We start from the raw sequence: 24,130 nt of genomic DNA, 5'->3' as shown, positions 1-24,130 counted from the left end.
ACAAGCTATGTGCCGTGCTCCTAAACAATTTTAAACCATGTAGGTTTGCTCCAATGGTTAAGAATGAAACCGAGCAAGCCTACCATATGATATACCTAGTGTATGCATGAAAAAAGATGTAAGCGTGCAAATGCAAACATAGGCATGAAGAGTAACTAGATGCTTAAAAATACCAATTTATAAGAAAGTTAAATCTAATACCAATTGAAGTAAATATAATCTAGTTACTTAACATGGGAAGGAGAATTTGGGTCCATAGTATTCACTAACCCACTTGACAATGTCTTTGCTCAAGTCCTCCATGTTGTGAAGGATGGTGATGATGCTTACATATTTCTTTTGTGGTAACACAGAGATGATCTTCCTCATGATGTCCGCATCATCTAGCTTTGTTAGTCCTATTGAGTGGAGCTCATTGATAATTAGATTCAAACGAGAATACATATCACAAACAAGCTCATCATCATTCATTGTAAATGTATCATAATTTTACTTAGCTAGACAATGCTTTTGCTCATGGACATTAGATGTGCCGTCATGGAGCTCTTGGAGTTTTAACCATATTTCATTTGTCGTATTTAAAGTGAATACTTGGTTAAACACATCTATGCTAAATGATTCAAACAAGCAATTCTTAGCTCTAGCATTGAAATATATTTCCTTTTCATCACTCTTTGTGGGTTTATCGGGATTCTTAATGGGTTTCATCCCGTTACGAGTGACTCTCCAAACTCCCAAATCAACCGCCTCAAGGTAGCAAGCCATTCTAGCTCTATAATAAAGGAAGTTAGTGCCGTCAAAGTGAAGAGGCCTAGAGGTATCCATCCCAAACACTCTAAATAGCGCCGACTCAACGACAGTTAAGCCAAAGGTCTAAATTGAGCCAACCGGCTCCAATACCAATTGAAGGGGACCATGACGCCTAAGAGGAGGGTGAATTAGGCAACTTAAAAATCTAACTCTAAACTATGGCCTCTTTTTCTAACCCTAGCAAAACTTATGCAATAGATAAACTATCTAAATGTGCAACTACGGTTTTGCTAGTGTGTTGCTATCTCTACCGTAAAAGGAGCAATACAAATAATGTAAATGTGGAAGTTAAAGAGTAAGGTAGAGATATGCAAACTCCCGTCGATGACTCTGGTATTTTTACCGAGGTATTGAGAAGTGCGCAAGCTTCCCCCTAGTCCTCGTTGGAGCCCCTCACAAGGAATCCCTCGCAAGGGCCAAGCTCCTGGTCGGGTAACTCCATGGATAGCCTCGGGCCTTCCCCACATGCAAGTGGGTCTCCGACGTGCCTTCCGGCAAGCCTCTCCCGGATGCTCCCCGCCGTCTTGACTATCAAGCTTCCGGCCAAAACACCGTGGGCCCTGTTTCCTCCGGTACACGGTGGTGGCCACACCACAAACGTGGTTGGTGTGATCTCGCAAGACTACAAGCCCATCCAATGTACAACAATGGTGCGCGCAAGCATCGAGTGGTAAAAGGTATGCAAACCTCACTAAACACTAGGCCTAAACCTAGAGCAAGCACATAAGCGGTGGTCTAATCAACCTAAGCATTTTGCAAAGTACCTACGCTAATCACCTAGTAAATCACTAAGCACTATGCATGTGGAAATCACTAAAATGGTGTATCAATACCCTTGGTATGTTTTCTCAGCACCACTAACCTCCTTTGGCCGGTTAGGGTTGTATTTATAAGCCCCACTGAGAAAGTAGCCGTTGGGGATGAAATCCTGCTTTTCTGCTACCGACCGGACGCTGGAGTCGTCATGATCAGACGCGTCCGGTCATCCCAACCGTTGGAGCCATGAACAACTGATCGGACGCTGCCAGCGTCCGGTCACTTGCCACCGGACACGTCCAGTCACAAGTTTGCCGCTCTGGAACCCCTCTGTACTCGATCGGATGCTATTGTCCTATGTCCGGTCGGTTTGCCGCTAGCGTCCATCACTTGCTGAGTGTGTTGTCGGACTGATGAACAGTGCCATCGGTACGTCTGGTCGATTCCCTTGTTTAGCGTCCAGTCGTTGCTGCTGACGCCTGCTGTTGCCGAGCCACTAATCGGAGTGTCCGGTCACTTTCTTTTAGCGTCCGGTCCAGCGTCCAGTCACCTCTGTGAGCTTGTTTCTTCGCGATCTTTCATATGGCTTGGTTCCTATCTTCATGCTTGGACTTTGCTTGATATCTTGGGTCTTCTCTTGTACTCCTAAGGTCTTGCTTGAGGTGTTGATCATCGGATCATCACATAGCCTTCGTCCATGTCACATCTTGCACCCTATTGAACTACAAAACAATCACTTATAAATTCATTAGTCCAATTTGGTTGTGTTAGTCATCAAATATCAAAATCCAAAATAAATGGGCCTAGGGTCCATTTTCCTTATAGGTGGGAGGCGCGCACCGACATGAGTAAGCGCCTGAACAGAGAGGGGGTGCCGACCGCCGCCACACAGCACGGAGCTGTTCGCGAACTCACCTGCAATGGTTGGAGGCGCGCACCGGCAAGCGAAAAGGCTAAACACAGCCTTTTTCTTATCCTCGGGACAGCGGGCTAGTCCCGTGACTATTTTTTGAGTTGGGGTACACAATCTTTCTTTTGACTGCCAAACCAGATTTCTATTTTTAGAGAGAAGGTGTAGTGGTGGTATCGTCAAGAAGAACGAGGCCCGCCCCATTTCTAGGGCGGGGGAAGGAGAAGTAGGACTGTGGGTCTCCTTTCATTTCATACAACCTGACGGATTCGATGCTTCATTTTGGCTACCTTTTATATGACTCTGACTATTGCTGTTAATAGATACCTACTTGCTTCTTGCTTACTGGCAACCTTTATAAGATCTCCACCTTCAAGCTTGAGTACAAACAACTCTTTCAAAAAAGGGAATTTTGGTCCCTCCACGCCTGGACAGAGGGGGGTGTCGGCCAGCTGCCACATTGCATGGAGCTGTTCTTGGACTCACCGGCGACTGTGGGAGGTGCGCGCTGACAAACGCCAGCGTCTAGACTCAGGGGGTGCTGGCTACCGCCACACCGCACGGAGCTGATCCCGGACTCGCCCGCTACGGTGTGAGGCGCACACCGACAGGTGTCCATGCCTGGACGAAGGGTAGGTGATGGTCGCCGCCACACCATCCAGAGCCGATCCTGGACTCGCCCACGATGGTAGGAGGCACACACCAGCAATCAACGGTGCCTGGATGGAGGGTGGGTGCCAGCCGCCGCCACACCTTGCGGAGCCATTACCAGACTCACCCACGATGGTGGGAGACGCACATCGGCAATCGATAGTGCCTAGACGTAGGGGGTGTCGGCCGCCGCCACACCAAGCGGAGCCATTCGACTCGCCCATGAAAGTGCGAGGCGCGCACTGACACCGCCATCATGTAGCCACTATGGACACCATCATGGCTGATGTCGTCGATCTGCCCAAACACCGCTCTGCCCTGTCGCTAATTGGCAGAGAAGGCCCTCAATAGGACAGCATAGAGGGGAGGGTGCTACGGTGACGCAGCCCCACTGTCGGTAAGCCAACGGCCAAACCGCGCGCACCACGCCGCCGCTGGGTCCTTGCACACGAATGCGAAGAACATAGGCATGCTGCCCCACCCATCGGCACGCTCGTGGCCAAACCCCATGCCTCGAGCCGCTACAGGGCCACCCAGATGAGTCCCGAGACGATGACGCTGAAGCTTGTCCGCCGCAGAACCCTAGACAATCCGTCGATCCACTATAGGAGTCATGCCATAGCCATACCACCAGAACCCAATGTCCCGACGATGCCCCACGCCAGGCCAAAGTAGGAGGGAGGCAGCCGATAGCAGAAGCGCCAGATCCATGCACAAGGCCGCCAGTACGGCCACGGAAGTACTAGATCTAGGCACACCACACCACACCACGCTGGCCACAACGACCGCGTCGGCTGCTCCCTGGCCGAGAACGAGTGGGGCCACGTGGATCCAGCTACGGGTGGATCAGATCCAATTGGGGTGGAACTAGAAAAGCCGCTAGGTGCCAGAGCACTGCTGTCCGAGCACCCAAGTCATGCCCAGCCGCTACACACAGCGTCCAGAACCCAAGCATTGCGGATCCCCAAGCCCCTGCGCGCACCTCCGTGCCTCACTCGAGAGCTCACCGCTAGGCCATCGAGCATCGGACAGATAGAAAGTTCTAAACCTCTAGGTGTAGATCTAGCAGGTATGAATAGCTCGTTGGTGTACCTTGGTAGTTAGTGCGCCCACGACTGCTATCACGGTGGCCGCATCGTGTTGGGGTATTGGTAGCCATGACACGCACGCTAGGTCATTGTAGGTGCAGGCATGGTGCAGTGGTGGCCTGAGGGAGATGGCAGCACCGTGGTGGCACTACAGAGGCGACGACAAAGTTGGTGGGGCTTCCCATCGCTGGCAGCACCTTCTCTCTAGATCGATTCGCGTTAAGGATAGAGGTGGGGCCCTGGCGGCTTAGGGGAACCTCATAGCTAGAGCCCTAGCCCCCCCACCTCCCTTTATGGTGCTATGCGACGGGAGGCCACCAACCATGGAGCGGTTGGGCGTCCCCGATCAGGACACTGATCCAAGGGCCCAATTGGCCGTTGGGCCAATTGGTGAAGATCAAACTAACATTCTCTCTCTTGATCTCATCTTATTCCTTAAACTTAACTTACTTTATCTTGTTCCCATTCCATCACAGATCAGAGCGTAGAGCGTGCCTTATCGTCATGGTTATTGCTGTTGCCTACCATTGTTAAATCCGGCTACAAATTTCCTTAACCTCCTTTTGTTTGTTTCTTAAGCCTCATGACAAGCTATACTATGGTATGCATCACTGATGACACCACAACTATTTCTTTGGAGCTTTTCCACAATAATACTCCAACTGTGAGTGTTAGCAGCTGCTGTGGATTTCACTACACATCTCGCCAAGACTTAACATTTGTACCCTCAACTATTTGAGAGTTCTTATTCTTTCTTACTCAGCATGAGGCCTATGATACTTTGCAAAATTGTAAGACATTCACAACTCAATTCCAGTGACATATATCTGAACTGTACTTCTACCAAAATATCCCAGATACTTAAACTATGCTAGGATAAGTTCTTACTTGTACTTGTACACTCATCAAGCTTCCAACAGTTGAAGCATATGGAACCATATTCATTTGATCGATCCCATATTGGTTCCTGAAACACTTAAAGTTTCTAAACTACTACCCTTGACTATAGGAGCAGGCGTAGATTTACTCGCATGCATACTTTACTTCTTTAGAATCTTTTCTAAGTATGCATTTGCGATAGTCCTAATACCCTATTTTCTTCTATCTTGGTAAATTTTGATTCCTAAAACCAATGACACTTCACCAAGATCATTCACATTGAAACTTGAGTACAAAACTTCTTCTTCTCCAATGATAGATTAACATCACTACTAAGGAGTAGAATGTCATCTATTCACAGGATGTGGAAAATGAGTTTTCCATTCTTGAGCTTCGTATAAACTCTATTGTCCTTCTCATTTTCTTTAAACCTAAACTTTCTTATCATTGTTTCATCAACTTCAAATACTACTGTCTAGAGACTTACTTTTAGCCCATAAAATGATTTCTACATATAGCATCCCATATGTTCTTTTCTTCCACGACAAAACCTTTTGGGTTGTGTCATGTAATCATTTTCATATAAATCCTCGTTGAGGAATGCCGTCTTTTCATTCATCTGATGTAACTCTAAATTGTAATGTGCCATTAACACCCTTATGATTCTAAAAGAATCCTTACATAAGACTAGAGAAAAAACTCTCATTGTAATCTATTCATTCTCTCTGCTTGAAGCATATTGCCACAAGTCATGCTTTATATCTTTCTACATTCCTTTTGGAGTCACATTTTGTCTTGTAGACCCGTTAACAGCCTACTATTTTGGCTTCATTAGGAATTACTTCTAAGTCCCAAACTTCGTTGGTACTCATCGAATTCATTTCAACTTTCATAGCTTCTTGCCATTTAAACGAGTAAACGCTTCTCATGGCTTCTTCAAATAAGGTGGGATCACCCTTCATTTGAATTTTTTACTAACATAGACTTCATAGTCATTAGAAAACTAGTTTACTAATTCTTTAAGACCTTTTAGGGCCTCAGCTACTGACACTTTCATATGGGGCTGTTGTTGCTCTTCATTGCCAAGAGGCAATTGATTTTATAGGCTCCTGTATCATAAGATCCTTGTTTACATTATTCATCTTCTTCGAAGAGCTAACAATAGGTGTTGTATTGGTCATACAATGTCAGCAGGTGTTGAGAAACTTATTGCTCCTAAGTCACTAGAGTGGGCATACAGTCTCTCTTCTCTTCAAGTCTTAGGTCTCTACATACCTCTACATACCATGCTCCCTCAGATCTTTCTATCTTTTCTAAATATAGTGTATCTTCAAATATCTTATTTTGGGTTTAATCTGTTAAAATCTCATATGACGCTTTAAGCACCACCTTAACATCTTTGAGACTGACTACGCTATTTTTCTGTTGAAACTTTAAAAAGTCTAGAAATTTAGTTATTTCTCTGCTTAGGGGTATCATTGTTGTAACCGTTGTACTCCTCTGACGGTCACATTCATCTTAATTAATCTTTATCTCACTCTTAATGAAGAATATCTTTCTTAATTGATCTTTATATTCTCCCCCTCGAAATATGGCATGAACTTTACTACTATAATTTTGATAACTATTTATAAAGCCTGTAAATGGGGAGACACTTATAACTTACTTCATTCACATGATTATGTCATGTAAACAAAGTTATTTCATGATCCGTTTAGGAGTATACTTTTCTTAATTCACTTAAAGAACTTAACGAGGTCTTTCATTAGCGATACTTTTGCATGTCACACTTGCATCTTTTCTTATCTTTTGGTTAGTATTGACCATGACTATGTATTTCTATTATGCCAAGGTCAATACTAGGACAGCATAAGAGCTACCCAAACTTCTCTCGCTATGCGGGATACAAAACATGTGAATCATCACAAAACTTCTCCCCCCATGCTAGATAGACTAGCATAATTACTATACCAAAACTTCTCCCCATGCGGGATACATCTATATGAAAACTTAGTCATGACGACTAAAACATTCACTTATACTTTATTTTCCAATTAAATCTTCCTGTTGGTTCTAATTTAATCAGAAAATTAGTAAACTAGAAAAAATTGTCCTGAACTGGCTTGACTCAAGCCTTTTCATTCACATACCCCAGCATTGCAGCTCGTTGGCATGCAGCCGAGTGATCTCGTCGATTAAAAATAAAACATACTATGTGCTTCTGCATTAATTCTACATCACTGTTGGGCAGAAAATAGAATTAATGCATAAAACTCATAAATTAACTTGAAATCTATATAACTACGCTTCAAAATTAAATTCTCCCGTTGGTTCGAATTTAATTAAAAGATAATCAACATCATTGCAGCGAAAACATGTTAATAAAATACATTATATTAGTTCAGGAACATTTCTTGGTTATTATCTACTCTCTGAAAAATTGACCATGTTGGTGTAAAATTTATCAGAGATTTAAACCTTAAACTTAAACTCATTATAATATTGTTATCATCAACGTTGGTCAGAAAATAACAATACCATAATCTTACATAAACAAAAATGGACTACTCCTCTAATTAAATTTTTCCATTGGTTTCAATTTAATTAGAGGATCAACATAATTATAATTTTCTAAATATAACTGCTCTTCAAATTAAATTCTCCCGTTGGTTCGAATTTAATTAGAAGATAACCATCATTAAACTTTACAACGGAAACTTAAAGATAATTTATGAATTTTACCCATAGGAAATTCTCTTTTCTAATTCTCTTTGAGCCATTAATCATTTTCTAGGAAATAACGATTTACTGGAAAAAGAAAAAAAAAGAAAAGATGGACTCAAATCAGTACTGTTAGCTCGGCCCATCGGCAAAATAGCCCGGTCTGCGTTCCTCGCGCGCCTACGGTGCCTTCCTAGGCCATAACCTGGGCCTGGGCCAGCAAAGTAGTCTTTCGCGTGCGCCCGCCTAGGACAAAAACCAGCTCGGTGGATCTACGCCGTTGATCTAGATCCGACGGCTGTGCGTGGTTCTTGGGCGAACAAAACCCACTCAGCGCCGGCTCCTCCCATAACCCTAGTTCATTTCTTCTCTCGCCCTCTCTCTCTCGCACAACCATTCTCAGCGCGACGAGCAGTAGCGGCGACCGAGCAAGCATAGCGCCGTTGCCGGCCCCCTCGCCAGCACATGCGCTCCCCACATGGGTGAGTGTGTCGCCATCGAGCGGACTAGCGGTGGCGCCCTTGGCTAGAGCTCGCGCAAGCCCGAGGAGCAGCGGTGGCTCAGCTTCTCCCCGCTCACCGATGAGGCGGCGGCGGAGCTCCTTCCCGCGTGCCGGTAGGAGACAATCCATGCGACGGCGGTGGTGACGCGCGGCAGAAGAGTCCGGTAGGTCCTTCTCTCCTTCGTCCGATCTATTTCTTGGGTGAGGGTTTTCTAGGGTTAGGGTTAAAGATTGTTCTTGTTCCCCGAGATGATTTCACGGGTTAGGGTTCGGCTTTGAGATCCTTTAAAAAAACTGACACCCTTTCTCTTCTCTGTGCTTCACCCGATTAGGGTTAGGGTTCCGTTAGGTAAGCCGCCATCCTCGCTCTTCCCCTTTCCCTCTTCTATCTTGAATCTTGCTGTGTTCTTCTTGGTTCTTTGCCGATTGGGGATTAGGGTTAGGGTTAGGGTTAGACCGAACCCACTATCTCGATCCGAATTGGATCTTTCTCATCTACTTCTAAATTGCTACTACCTCTAACTAGATCTACAAACTAGCAACCATGTCTCTGGTACCACTGATAGAAAGTTCTAAACCTCTAGGTGTAGATCTAGAGAGTATGAACAGCTCGTTGGTGTACCTTGGTAGCTAGTGCGCCCGCGACAGCCGTCATGGTGGCCACGTCATGTTGGGGTAGTGGTAGCCGTGACATGCGCTAGGCCGTCGTAGGTGCAGGCATGGTGTAGTGGTGGCCTGAGGGAGATGGCGGCATCGTGGTGGCACTGTAGAGGCAACGGCGAAGTCGGTGGGGCTTCCCGTCGCTGGCAGCACCTTCTCTCTGGATCGGTTTGCGTTAGGGATAGAGGTAGGGCCCTGGTGACTCAGGGGAACCTCATAACTAGAGCCCTAGCCCCCACCTCCCTTTATGGTGCTGTGCGACGGGGGGCCACCAACCATGGAGCGGTTGGGCACCCCCGATCAGGACGCTGATCCAAGGAGGGCCAATCGGTGAAGATCAAACTAACATGGACTGCATCTGAGCGCCGCTAGCCGTGTTGATTTGGCGAGGAAAGCCCCACCGCTGCCCTACTCATGGTTGCCAGTCATCCAGTTGTGGCCACTCCAGCGACGATGAGGTTGGAAGCCGCCGCCGGCGGTCCGGCAACCGGGTGGGTGGGGGGCCGCCCGAGTCGCCCTACCTGGAGAGCAACGCGGGCGTTTGAACTCTCAGTCGGTACGCGAAAATGTCGTCTACTGAACTTCTTTGGCTCATGTCTATAACAATCAAACATGTACAATGGTCCTATTCGGCTAGCTGGGAAAATGGCTGACGTTGATGCTGATGCTAATTTATTGTGAGAGAAAAACACTGTTATTTCGCTGAAACGGTACGACTGATAAGTTCAAGCGAATAGGGCCAATATTTCAAGCCATGATAGATGTGACATATATTTCAAGCCTTTTTGGTGAACCTCCATAGTGGATTAACACCTTGATGACCAAGAGAATCGGGTGGAAAGTGGTAAGCCTAAGTGGCTTGCAACACTTGTCTTGGTTCATAGAAGTCTTTGTGGTGAGCCAATATTGTGACTAGAGGAAGTCTTGGAGTAAAAAAAAGAGAAAACTTGAAACTTGAATCATATGAAATAGGATATTGATATGAATCGTGAACAACATTGCACATGAAACAATTGAAAACTCAAACAATATGTGCAAATCATAGTATCATACCACGGGATACATCACCATGTATAGTAGTATTTCCTTCCGCCTTGCTTTTTTTTACTTACCACACTAACTTTCCTAGTATAGCTTAGGCTTGTTGGTAGCATTAGCTATAGGTTACAAAATTCTTTGTGGATTGGTAAGTAGAGACACTAGATAAAGTCTAGATGCATATCTTGCTAGTAGGTCCTTGTGATTAGCCCTTTGTATGTGTTTGTGTCCAAACACTAATAACCCATTAAGAAGATCTATTAGGCCGAGGGTGTCGTTGCTTCTCTAAATAGCTTATTCCTTTTTTTTTCCCTGAATTCGCTATAAACCTTGGAATGCTCTTAGGGACAAAATGATAAAGCATCATTGTGCACTTGTTGTATAGGTAGGTTGCATAACTGATACCAACACCCTTATACTTGTGCATACTGATTAGGGGGTGCAAGATTCATACTGAGTAGGGGGTGCAACGTTTTTACTGATTACGAGTCACAACACCTACACCCATTAACGTTTAAACGTTGCAGTGGCCATATACTAATTAGAGGTCACAGTCGACATACTGATTATGATTATGGAGCTTCAATACTGTTTATAGTTTAGGCCAGATATAAATATTGAAACCACTTTAGTTTAATCTACAAATTACAAATTCCATCTGGATTTCTGGAGCTATGCCAAATGAGCCCTTAGCTTAAAAAAACAAAGCTAAGGACAATTATTTTGAGATATTGCTCTATGATCAATTAAGTTGTCCGCAAATCAAATCACCCTAAAAACGACTATAACACATCATTGGGTTAGATCATTGGTATAATATTTTTTTTTGCGATAATGACTTAATGAGCCACTAAATTTGCTGATGTTCACACTGTGTTTTCTTTCTGAGGCCTTGTTTAGATCACCTCCAAATTCCAAGTTTTTTCACTCTCTCTCTATCGCATCAATTTTTGGACGTATGCATATAGCATTAAATGTAGGTAAAAAAAATAACTAATTGCACAGTTTGGTTGTAAATCACAAGACGAATCTTTTGAGCCTAGTTAGTCCATGATCGGACAAAGTTTGTCAAATACAAATAAAACGTGCTACAGTGTTCAGATTGCAAAAATTTGCAATCTAAACGAGGCCTGAATTTAGAAGCGAACGTTGTCCTGGACGTTCCATTGGCTAAATCCTTTTAGACTCGATCAAGGACAATTCTATATCTGTGGACCTAGGAGTTGGAAGCACGTATACGAGCAGACAGTCTTGCACATTGCAATGCTAGCTAACATATATTTTTGGCTCTGTGTTTTTCCAATAGCACTGCATCTACTCATTAGGGAAAAAATGTTTTAGCCCTTCTAAGTTTTGAGATATCAGCATTGGATATCAAATCAATCTTGATCGAACTAATTTGATGGACGAGAGTTTTGTTTGTAATGCTTTGTTAAAAAAAAAGCGGTAGAAATGGGATAGGAGAGGCTTGAGTGGCTTGCTGCTCGTAAATGATCCAGGTTCGAATCCTCACGGTACACTCTTGCTAGAGTTGGTGGGCAACCTGGCCAAGGGGACCTTAGTGATGCCAGAAAATTAAGAATAGGCTCCACACATCTTCTCTGATTGCTGTGTTCTGCATGAGTTTGAACCAAAACCTAAGCTTGCATCGCTTCAGGTTTTTAGCACTATTTGAATTTGACATCTCGTATTGCAGTATAGAGGTGATTTCTAAACACTCTCTCTCTTATTTAAGCATCACTCAAGACTGTTCTGGCTGAATTGTTGTGAAAGAAAAATACTGTTCCGGCTGAAAAAACAAGCCGAACAAGTCGGATTCTGGGTAAGCCGAACAGGGCCACATTGTGAAGGGTTTTGGATCCCCGGAGAATGACGCGGAGGCTAATTTAGTCTTTGACCCCCGAAGAACGATACACATAAAATTCCACATAAAATAAATCTTCAATTCAGTTGAACTCGAACAATTATTGGAACTAGGGCACAGACGCGCCCACAGCTTTTATCCGACTTCGTACCTTTTAATTATATACATTTCTTTGTGAAGTTCATTTCCTCCCCTCAAGAAATGGCTGCATTGATAGTTTGGTCCAGGCTTGTTGCATTGGGCCGAAGCCGAATAAAAGAACATACTTGGGCCAAGTTTGGGGTTGTCGGTTAGTTGCTTTCCAGATTTCCCCCATGCGAGAGATTCGAGAGAAAGAGAGAGCGTTCTCAATTGGTTCCAAAAAGAAGCAAAAAAATAACTCCCAAGAACAGAGAAAAAGAGCAGGACAGACTGTGCTTTACGAGCAGCAGTAGCTGGGAGTACTCTTGAATCAACCCAACCCCTTTTCAGTTTTCCTGCTACCGATCCCATCTATAGCTAGGCAGCCAGGCCAGGTAGGCAGGCGCTTTCTCCATAAAAAATTGGATCACCAGCCACGAGCCAACCGCGCAACCACCACGAGATCCACGTGACGACACGTCGCTCCGCGCGCAACCACCGCAACCAGCCGGCGGAACGCGCGGCTGTTGTTGCTGCTGCTGCTGCTCCTGCCACTAGCAAGCATACTAGTGAGTACTAGTAGTGACCAGCCAGCTCCCAACGATAAACAACCAAGCACGGCAGGCAGGCCACCGATGGTAATTAGGCCGCCGGCCGCTCTCTCGCACCGGTCTAATCACTCGATTAGGTGCGTGTACTTGCGTGCGTACGTCCTCGAGAGGGCGAGATCAGGCGCAAGGAACACGTGGGGCAATGGAGTGGAACAGCCGGGCGGGCACGCAGACGCAGCCCGGCCGACCGCTGGGACAGGGCAGGGAGCCAGGGACGGACGGGGACGCCGGGGCGGGGTCATGGCGGCGTGTCGATTGCCCAGTTGCCCCACGGGCCGCGGATGCAGCGCGCCCGCGACTTGCGCGGACGCTGAGTGACGCGGTGACGCCGGGTCGCCGGCGCGGCTGAGCCGTGCACCGAACCGAACCGAAGCTTGCGAGCGGCTGCGCCCGGGACCCGGGGGTGACCGGCCTGCCCGCCATAATAGAAAAGGTCCAGGGGCGGACGGACCAACGGAGGACTCCCTCGGCGCAGCGAATCAGGGTCGAGCGGCCCGGCCGCCGAACAGGTGCGTGCGTTCGGATCTTCTTCGACGCAATCGTTGTACGTGGGCGTTGCGTCCGCCGGGACGTAAGGGGTAGTCTGTGGAGTGTGGAGTGAGGACTTGTTTTGTCTAACGCATGTGCCGACTTGTAGAGATCAGAGCTTGCTAATCCAAATCCGACTTTTATACCAGGCAAGCAACGTGTTAGGTGTATACAACGTGACATAGCGAGTGACAACAGAGGCTGCTTAGCTAAGGACGCCATGTGTGCAGTATTTACGGACATAGGTGCTGTCATGCTTATCTATTAGTGGTGGTAGTCTTCTAATTGACCACATGAGGTTTTGCAAGGATACAGTCATGTTGGCATTGTTAGCACGTCTTATAAGTTATATATGCTCATCCTTTCACAAAAAAAAAGTTATATATGCTCATCGAAAAGGCATTGCTGGGAGTTCTTTTTATAAAGAAAAAAAAAGCATTGTTGGGAGAGGATAACTGAGCTTTGGACAAACATCCTGTTTTAACAGCATACTAATAAAAATGGTAAAACTTAACTACGGGTTCATCATTATCCTCTGTGATTCCAATTTCTTCACTCGCTTACGTGCGGGACGTACTGACGCGGGACTGAGATAGTAGTGCGAGTGTCAACGGCTGTTCCCACTGCCATTAACCCATCTAGAAAAATCTCGGCAACCGCGTGCCTATCTAGTCGATGCAGAAGATCCATGCAGCCGAGTAGGTTATTTTAATTGACCCCTGGAGGTGACCAGCCTGTTGGAATCTTCCATGCACGCACTTGCGGTCCCATCGCGTGGTCTGTGTCTGACTTGCTTCCGGATCTGTTCGGTTTGTTTTGGACTTGGACTTGGACTTGGACTTGGATGGAACCGTCTGGGCGAAGACCACTTCAGGCTTTGCATGTTTACGCATGTGCTTAATTAAAATGCTTCCGCAGACTGTCTCCCACTTCGACACTTCCGCCACTAGTGCGTATCATATTACCCAACGCTTAACTCGCTTTCATTTTGCACTGTTGTTGACCTCGGCCTCGCGCAAAGTAAACTAGCAGCGCACCATTTTTGAGGCTAGGAATGAAACGTGGTTCTGAGATAAGCGTGACGTTTGTTCTAGACAAGGGTACTGTACCTTTTCCCTACAAACAGTACAAAATTACTACTAAGGAGTACTGATAGTACTATTCAAAGGAGGCAGGTACTCCGTCCCTAAATATTTATCTTTTTCGCTTTTTGATAAACAATTTTGAGTAAATATATATTAAAAGATATTAATATTTATGGTACATAATTAGTATTATTGAAAAGATCTTTGAATTTAATTTTTAATAAATTTATTTGGAGATACAAAATGTTGCTAGCATTTTCTACAAATCGAGTCAAACTTATGGCACGCACACCAACGACGATACTTATTTAGAGACGGAGAAGTAGTAGGCCCCGTTTAGTAGGGCTTCTTCACTGGCTTCAGGAGCCGTTTTATATCAAACGGGGTAAAACAAAGACAGCTTCATTCAAGAAGCCTCTTAAATCGTGCTCTCACAAAGCTTTGAAGTAGGATGGAGCCAAAATTAGTTGGTTCACCTTTTAAAGAACTCTATATGTGGAGCTGTTTTGCCAAATTATTTAACAAAACAGCTCCAGCTCCACCATAAACCTGTTCATAGAGCTGAAGCCCCCCCCCCCCCCACCACACACACACACACAACCCCCCCCCCCCCCCCCCCCCAAAAAAACAGCACCCCCCCACCCCAACCCCCCACCTAACACACCTCACAAAAAAACAGCTTCACTAATGAATTGGAGCCGTGCCAAATAGGGCCGTAGTATAAGCACTATCAAAGTATGTGACAGAACCATGGAAGCTTGATTTATTCGTTCGCGCAAAGAAAAAATTACTGCAATTAGTAATTGTTTAGATTGCTTATTAATCCTATCCAGGTTGTCAGCCCATTTAATCTGGCCACGTTCAGCGGCGAAATCAACGACTGTGCCTTACCGGGCCGGGTCAGGGCAGGTATGCGTGGATCCGTCGAGATATATGCATCCGCAACCGACGAGCGACGACCGCATCTCACATCCACAGCGACGCAGCCGCCCCGGTCAGTCTTCCCACACTTCTCTTCTTCCACATACACACTCTCCTACCATGGCCTCGTTTAGATTACAAATTTTTGCAATCTAGACACTGTAACACGTTTCGTTTGTCAGGGGCGAAGCTACACTTTGCTGTTGGGGTCAGCTGACCCCGGTGAATTCATGCAAACTTAGTGACAATTATTGTTCTACACTGTTCTCTAAAGACAAAGACCCCAGCATACGTTATTCCTGACCCCGGCGCTAGTTTCGCCTGGCTTCGGCCCTGTCGTTTGTATTTGACAAACTTTGTCCGATCATGGACTAATTAGGCTCAAAAGATTCGTCTCGTAATTTTATAACTAAACTGTGTAATTAGTTATTTTTTTTAATTACATTTAATACTCCATGCACGTGATAGAGAGAGAGTGAAAAAACTTAGAAATTGGACGCAATCTAAACAAGACCCATATCACACTCGCGCTACCAGTCGTCGTTCTCGTTCCACCACAGCAGCGAAGGCAAGTTGCGCTGCCCGGCTTCCCCTTCGCATCCTCCGTTGCCTCCCTGCCTCCCCGTGTCTTCGCCTCCACGTTGACCACGACTTTTGCAGTCCTTGCCTGCCTCCTCCACGGCTCCACTCCACCACCCACCCGTGTGACACTCAACCCAACCCGTCCCTAGCCGCCACTCCACCGGCTTCCCACCCACTGCCGCCTCGCCCCCATCGGCCCCGGCGCCCCACCTGTCACTGTGCCGCGTGCGTGGCCACGCCGCGACGACCACCTCACTTCCCCCACCTACGACGCAACTTCCCACGCTCCATCACACCCGCCACCGCTTTAAAACCTCCTCCTCACACCCTCACTCCCCTCACTCAAACACCACACCACAGCGAGGCAAGGCGCCCAAGCAACCACCACTCCACAGCCAGAGCCAGCCACCGCGAGAACAAGTCGCAGCCAAGAACTCGTCTCCACGTCTCCCAGCGAAGCCTAAGCTTGAGCTTGCCGTAGGTGCCATGTCTTCCATGGAGCTGCTCCACGCCGTCATCCCGGAGAAGCAGAGCGAGGAGGAGGCGGTCGCGCTGATGGCGCCCGCGGCGGCAGCGGCGACGACCACGACCACGAGCAGCAGCGCCACCGCCATGAGCGGCGACGAGGTTGCCCACGTGCCCCAGGGGTGGGCCAAGAAGAAGCGCTCACGGCGCCAGCGCTCGGAGGAGGAGAACCTCGCGCTCTGCCTCCTCATGCTCTCCCGCGGTGGCAACCACCGCGTCCAGGCGGCGCCGCCGCTGGTCCCGTCCGCGGCGCCGGCCGCCGCGGAGTTCAAGTGCTCCGTCTGCGGCAAGTCCTTCAGCTCCTACCAGGCGCTGGGCGGCCACAAGACCAGCCACCGGGTCAAACTGCCGACACCTCCTCCTCCTGCTGCTCTCCCGGCAGCAGTGCCCCTCGTGGAGGTGGAGGCCCCCGCACCGCTCACCGTCATCCCGCCGCCGCCAGTCGAGGTCGTCGTCCGTGAGCCGGCCACGTCATCCACCGCCGCGTCCTCCGACGGGGCGGCGGCGTCGAGCAGAGTCCACAGGTGCTCCATCTGCCACAAGGAGTTCCCCACCGGCCAGGCGCTGGGCGGGCACAAGAGGAAGCACTACGACGGAGGCGTCGGCGGCAGCAGCGCCTTGTCCACCGACGTCCTGCCCACTGCCGCGGCGGCCGCCGCTGAGACGTCCGAGGTGGGGAGCTCCGGGAACGGGAGCTCCGCCGCCCGCGCGTTCGACCTCAACCTCCCGGCCGTGCCGGAGTTCGTGTTCCGGTGCGGCAAGGCCGGCAAGATGTGGGAGGAGGACGAGGAGGTGCAGAGCCCGCTCGCCTTCAAGAAGCCCCGCCTCCTCATGACCGCGTGAGCCGCTGCGCGGGTCTCATCCGTCCAAGATTTTGGTCTAGAGCTGAGCTGCTGCCAAGTTCAATGGTGGAAACACGCTATTATATTCGTTCATTCATTCGTATGGTGCCAGCACCATTGTTTGATTTGTTGCTGCTCTTCTTGTACAGTATACAGAGAGATGCATAGTCATCATACACATAGGTCGATCTTCCTATTCCTGGGAGAGTATACTTGTATCCTTAGCTGTCTTGTATGCTGTAGTTCATTCTCATTAAGAGATGATTTGATGATGTAGTGCTTTGTAACATATGCTTATTATAAATGGATTGGGGATTGATATGGAATCAGATACCCTCTCGTACGCAGCACTTTGTGTTCATGCCTATGCCTCGGAAGTAGCTTGGTCGATCGATGCTCTTTCGCTTGCCAGCTCAAACCATCGCCTTTGCTTGCTTTCATGGGAAGAAACGGAGCAGTCTGCTTCGCCTCTCCGAAGCAACGTCCTCTTACCTTTTTCTTCGCAGATTTTTCGGTCGCTAGCTTGACCACGCACTCATCGTCCTCGCGTACTCAGTGGCGTCCATTCCGGCCTGGCTGGCGATAACTTAATCCGGTTCCATCCACGAGCTTCTATAGATTGATTTCAATCTCAAACTGGCCCAACGACCCAATTGGGCCTTTGATCCACGTTCTGATCGGGGGCGCCCAGCACACTATGGCTGGAGAGTCCCTGCCACACTACACAATAAATAGAGGTGGGGCCGGCGGCTCAGTCACGAGGTTCGTCTGAGCCGAGCTCTCCACCGACACCTAAACCCTAATCCGATCTAGAGGGCGCGTAGCCAGTGACGGAAAGCACCTCCGCCACCAGCCGCGCCGCCACCGGACTGCGTCACCGCCACTACTGCACTGCGCCACCACCCGTCTTCCCCGACCGTCGCTGCCCTAGCGCAGACATCGACTCCATGGCGGACGTGAGCGGATCTTCATCCACTGCGGTGTCAGGTTTGACACGTCCAACTTCTACCCCTCTTTTTCTCTCGTTCTATCTACCGTTACTGCACTAGGTAGATGTTCTAAGGTTCATGATTCTATTCAACAGCAAATACCCGACTAGATCTAGAGGGCGCGCAGCCAGTGACGGGAAGCACCTCCGCCACCAGCCGCGCCGCCACCGGACTGCGTCACCACCACCACTACACTGCGCCGCCACCCGTCTTCCCCGACCGTCGCTGCCCTAGCGTAGACATTAACTCCATGGCAGACACGAGTGGATCTTCCTCCACTACGGTGTCAGGTTTGACACGTCCAACTTTTACCTCTCCCTTTCTCTCGTTCTACCTACCGTTACTGCACTAAGTAGATGTTCTAGAGTTCATGATTGTATTCAACAGCAAGTACCCAGCTAAATCTATGCTCCCAGTGATCCTATAGATTTTACACCTTCCACCACCTGCTCTGCTGGTTGCGGAGCAGCGACGCCCTGCCCCTGCGGCCGCCGCAAGTGGGAACAACAAACCTGGGGCCGTTGCGGCTTCGGGAACGCCGACGGACGGCGCCCACTAGCGGGTGGAACGGCCACCGACAGCGACGTCGCCCCGCCCGCCGGTGTCGATAAGTGCGTGCCGACTCGCGCTCAGATCGCTTTCGACGCAACAGTTCCCAGCGGCCGCCCGGGGGCGGGGGGCCGCCCGCATTTGGTGGAAGTGGAATGGAAGCGATGCGCGGAAAATCTAGGCGCGTCTCGCCCCGCCCTGTGCCGTGAGTACGTACGTACGTGCCATGATGCTTCCCGCCCACTCCCACGCCGAACCGACCCGCGGCGCTGGCGCTGGCTGCGTCCTGAGTGACGCGCACGATGTGGTGGTGGTGGTGGTGCCGACGTGCGCCGGTGCGTGCGCGTCCCCGCGGCTCGGTCGCGTATGGTATGGGCGGGCGTTGAAGAAGCGTGCCCTGGCGTCGACGACGGGCCGGGCGGGCGTTCGGCATGCTTCACGTGGCTTCCTGCGGAGCGATTTCGCTGAACATGTCGTGGGCGACCCGCCACCGGTCCCGCGACGGTGGTGCTGCACACGTCTTTGGAGAGTTGGGCAGCCAGCTCGGTGCGTTTCTGGATGCAGGATATGTTCGCACCAGTTTCGTCCCGGGCTTGCCTTGTGTCATCTTTCGTTCTTCGTTTTGTTTTGGGTCCACGCCACGGTGACGTACGCCATGTTTCATTGACGTACGCCATGTTTCATTGCAGATTAGGGTCCCATTCGCTTCACTAAAAAAATGCTAAAATATTATTCTGACTGAATTGTTGTGAGAGGAAAACACTGTTTCGACTTAAAAAACAAGTAAAAAAAAGCATGGATTAGAAAACAAGCGAAAAGAGCCTAGGTAAGTTCGCTATACGATGGGATGTGTTCATGCCATTTGGAGCACGAGTGGTGTCTCTTCTCCTAATAAAGTCAGCAGAAGCCGGCCAAACATGGCAAAAACAGGAGAATTCCGATCCAACTTCCGACTGGTGATGATCTCACGAGTCATGAGTCACGAGCTTTACGAGTCGTGGAATGGCTCAGCTGCATGTGCTGGGCTAAACAAGGCCCTATATTAGCTTGCGATCAGGTCAATAGGCCAGGAATATCTGACGGGCCAGCCTGATTCCGATGCACAATTGTCGCTTCAGCGGCCCGTCTTACTCCAAGGCCTTTCCCGCGCGCTGACGACCTGGGCTCCATTATCTCTTCTCAATGCTCCCGAGCCTCTCTTTCCACTGTATGGGCTTTTTGCCCTTTTCCATTGAGGACTTTAGCATTTCACCCCTCATCAAAAACGGGTTTCGCAGTTTTACCATCCCTCAGAGTGGTTTCGCTCGTTTGCCATTATGAAACTGGCGTAACCCACCGAAATATATTTTGGATAGTTTTAATTCGTGGAAAAAAAGAAGAAACTGACGTAACCCGCTGAAATACATTTTGGATAGTTTTAATTCTACCCCTGCCTACTGTTATCTCCATCAAAACGGATCGAACACAGAACAGATCGGCCCTCCCCTCCATCCCCGGCGGCATCAGCAGGCACCACCACGCCGCTCCCCTCCCGTGCCGGCGCTGGCCTTCCCCATGCCGCCCTGGGTCCGGAGATGGCCAAGCATCACATCCAGCACTCCAGCGAGTATAAATCAAAACCACTAGAGAACCAAACACAACTATTTTAAATGAAAAACACTGCAAAACCAAACCAAATCATTACTGCTATATTGCCTCACAATTACCATGAGATGTTCAAATTATACAAAGATGTTCAAATTATGCATAGTCTCCTTTTATCTCTCACACGCACGTGAGTTGGAGATGGCCAAGCATCACATCCAATACTCCAGCGCGTACGTCGCTTGCTGCTGCCCCGGCCTCCGGGCGATGCAGTTCGAAGCTCGTGTCCCTCGTTGGCATTTCGTCAAACATGCTGCGAGCGGACACGAGATCACCAGCGTTGACGCAGAGAAACGGGACTCACCGAAGCGTTGCGGGCATGCGTGCAGAGAAACGGGACCTGGGTCATGAGTGCAGATGCGTCCGCAGTAGTTTCCTCGCGAGCGGTTGGGGCACCGGGCATGGCGACGCCGCTGCACTCGCGTCCGCGCACGCCGGTGGTGGAGGACCAGCTCCCTCGCAGAGCTCGCCGGGGGTGGAGGACCAGCTGCACTCGCGTCCGCGCGCGCCGGTGGTGGAGGACCAGCTCGCGCCCGCGGCGACGGAGCTCGCCCGTGACGGCGCTCCGAGGAGGAGGCAGAGCACACCCGCGACGGTGCTTGGCCGTGCCCGCCACCGGGTAGGGGTCGGAGCCGTGCCTGCTGCTCGGCGGGGTAGCCAGCGCCGGCACGGGAGGGGAGCGGCGTGGGGGCAGGCATGTGCCGGCAGGGGAGGGGGCGGCGTGGGGAAGGCCAGCGCCGGCACGAGAGGGGAGCGGCGTGGTGGTGCCTGCTGATGCCGCCGGAGATGGAGTGGAGGGCCGATCCGTTTTTTTTTCCGATCCGTTTTGACGGAGATAACAGTAGGCAGGGAAGGCGTCTTCTTCTTCTTTTTTCCACAAATTAAAACTATCTAAAATATATTTTAGCGAGCCATCAGTTTTATAATAAAAAATGAGAAACGAGTGAAATCACTTTAAGAGATGAGTCCCTTTCCAGTGAATTTCCCAGGCTCGCCCGTCTTACTCCAAGGCCTTTCCCGTGCGCTGACGACCTGGGCTCCATTATCTCTTCTCACTGCTCCCCTCTTTCCGTTGTATGGGCTTTTTACCCTTTTCCAGTCAATTTCCAGGCTCTTGGATTCATTTGTTCCTTCTATTCCTTAGACTAATATACAGTCTGTTCGCTTGCTCGTAAACAATTGTAAATTTCCAGTCAGGAACAGTGTTTTTCTCTCACACCAAACCAGCCAGCAGTAAATAATCCACAATACGATACGGCCTCCCGAACAGGCTGATAGACTTTGTTATGGTACTGCCAAAGATTAAGAAGGGGAGGAATAGTATTTTTATGATGGTTGATCATTTTTATAAGATGGCATATTTTATTCCGTATCACAAAAGTGATGACGGTTCATATTGCTGACCCGTTCTTTTAAGAAATCGTTCGCTTGCATGGTATGCCTTCTACCATTGTTTTAGATCGCGATGCAAAATTCTTGAGTCACTTTTAGCACACTTTGTGGAATAAATTAGGGGCAAAGCTAGTGTGTTCTACAACTTGTCATCCTCAACTGAGACAATGAATCGAACATTGTCCACCATGTTTAGAGCAATCTTTGAAGCATCATTTGAAGATGTGGGAATAGTGTTTGCCCCATGTGGACTTTTCATATAACAGGGCGAAACACTCCACCACCAAGGTATTTAACCACCGTGCTCCTATTGATCTTTTGCTTTTACCTACCACTGAGAGAACACATCATGATGCTAAAGAGCGTGCTGAGTTTATTCTTAAACTGGGTAAATTCTCCGTGCGGTGCAGCGGAAATTTGAGAAGTATTTTTTTAATGAATGTTAGATGAAAGAAGCAAAACAATTATGGAATTGAATATAGCCAATGCTGGTAAATTTCATTTTGACGATAATATGTAAGAGCTAATGATTTACTGATCCATACAAGGTCTTTATATTCGATATTAAAAAAGCACGCATGTGAACGTAACCATCCAAATGGACCTCACACTGACTGAACATAAAAGGCGTTACTGTTATCAGAAATGGATTCTTGTAGCAACTTAATAATGCCGTACAGGATCTGAGGCAGCATGTGATCTTTACGGGATCTTCTCGGACGTTGTTGAGACAGAAGATCCGAAGATGCCACATGTCCCTATGCTGAAAATACTGTTGCAGAAAGATCGTATGGTCAGTAGAGAGTTCGTTGGATCTATTGTGATCTCCATTGTCCAAACTTGAAATCAGGACCCACAAATATCGGTCGGTGGAAGAGGTCTCCACGAATAGACCGGGTTTTTTGTTGTTGAAAATTTACAGACCTGTTGATACAGGCCACTGGGTTGATAACAGCGGCGCACCGGAGTGAGGAGGCCGGAGGCAGGGGAGCGCACAAGCACAGCGCAGGACTCGGGACCAGTGGCTAGTGATTGGAACGAAGAACAGTGTCCAACCGCTCATAGTCATGGCAACGTATCATGTGTAAACCAATTAACTTATGTAAACTTAGAAACTAATAATCAGAACCACTAGATGTTGATCCAATTGATGGGGTAAGAGGTGTGATTTTTTTTACGTTTAAGCCCCCTCACCCCATCTATTAGATCAGCATCTAGTGATCCTGATTGGTAGTTTCTAAGTTTATATAGGTTGATTTGTTTGCCCCTGATATGTTACCCATAATCATAGCCACAGAAGCGGCGACAGGGACAAGTGGTGCCTATATGGGCGTGTGGCAGAGGAAACGAGGACGAAGAAAGCGCTCACTTCGTCCTTTTCCTTGTTGCGACTGCGAGTCATCTCATGTTTAGGGTTTGTTCGTTTGAGTCATTCCCGCCCCGGAACGATTCCTGCTCAAGTCTGCTACATACAAATTAAATAGACATTCCTGGCCGGAACGGTTCCGTGGGGGTATTAACCCCTGTATCCTTATGGCTATGCTTGGGCCGGCCCGGATCGGTGGGTCCGGTCCACCAAAAGACGACGTGCAGCCCGGTTAACCTGATCGGAGTTCCGCGCAAGGAGTCAAGACGGATTTGGCGATCAATCAAGATCCTGGTCGGTTAGAATAGGAATCCTTATCCGGCCACATATGGCAATTGTAACTGGCTAGGATTAGTTTCTAGATCTGTAACCCTGCCCCCCGGACTATATAAGGCGGGCAGGGGACCCCTCTAAAAATCATCTATCATTGACATACAGCAATACAAATCAGACGCAGGACGTAGGTATTACGCCATCTTGGCGGCCGAACCTGAATAAAACCTCATGTCTGTCTTGCGTCACCGTCTTGTTTGTGGCTTGCGCACATGTCTGCCGACAATCTACTACCTTGGGCATACCTCTAGGTAGACTGCCGACCATATTTCGTCGACAGTGGCGCGCCAGGTAGGGGGTGTGCGTACTGCTCTCCAAGCAAACAAGATGGTCATCATCTCCGGCTCCATGGCTACGCCGAACGGCCTCACGTTCACCGTCGGCCAGATCACCTGGACCACCGGCTCCAACAACTTCATCGCCATGACCACGGAAGAGGCGTGGATTCAGTCTGCGCCGACCACTGCTTCACCTGCATCGGCTACGGCTCCGACCACGGTACATCTGGCTCCGACCACACCAGCATCATCTTCAGCCACGCCGACAACTCATCATCCGCTTCCCCGCTACAAAGGGAAGCAGATCGACAACACCGACCTGCTCGACTCCATCGATCGGGTTGGCACCAAACTCGCTGAAACTCTAGCTCTGGTAAGTACGATTCAAAGTCAACCTAATGAGCAGGTAACCGCTCCCCACAACAGATCTACCCGACTAGCTCAGACCAGTCGTCCTGCACGACTTGGTACAGATCTCGTGGTCAT

At 48.8% G+C, this 24,130-nt stretch overlaps 2 protein-coding genes across 2 annotated transcripts; one reads left to right on the top strand and one right to left on the bottom strand.

Moving 5' to 3' along the window:
* The first annotated feature begins 16,053 nt into the window (after positions 1-16,053).
* Positions 16,054-17,422, top strand: LOC136538015 (zinc finger protein 1-like). Its single transcript, XM_066529999.1, has one exon. It carries the CDS (start codon positions 16,213-16,215, stop codon positions 17,092-17,094), a length of 882 nt encoding a protein of 293 aa, XP_066386096.1. The 5' UTR covers positions 16,054-16,212; the 3' UTR covers positions 17,095-17,422.
* Positions 17,423-18,512: 1,090 nt separating this feature from the next.
* Positions 18,513-19,064, bottom strand: LOC136536133 (uncharacterized). The gene has a single exon (XM_066528526.1). The coding sequence runs from the start codon at positions 19,062-19,064 to the stop codon at positions 18,513-18,515; it is 552 nt and encodes a 183-aa protein (XP_066384623.1).
* Positions 19,065-24,130: the final 5,066 nt, after the last annotated feature.

Source organism: Miscanthus floridulus, chromosome 2 (genome assembly GCF_019320115.1).
Source record: "Miscanthus floridulus cultivar M001 chromosome 2, ASM1932011v1, whole genome shotgun sequence".
In the NCBI taxonomy this organism is placed as follows: Eukaryota; Viridiplantae; Streptophyta; class Magnoliopsida; order Poales; family Poaceae; genus Miscanthus; species Miscanthus floridulus.
This window is presented reverse-complemented; position numbering and strand designations above follow the sequence as displayed.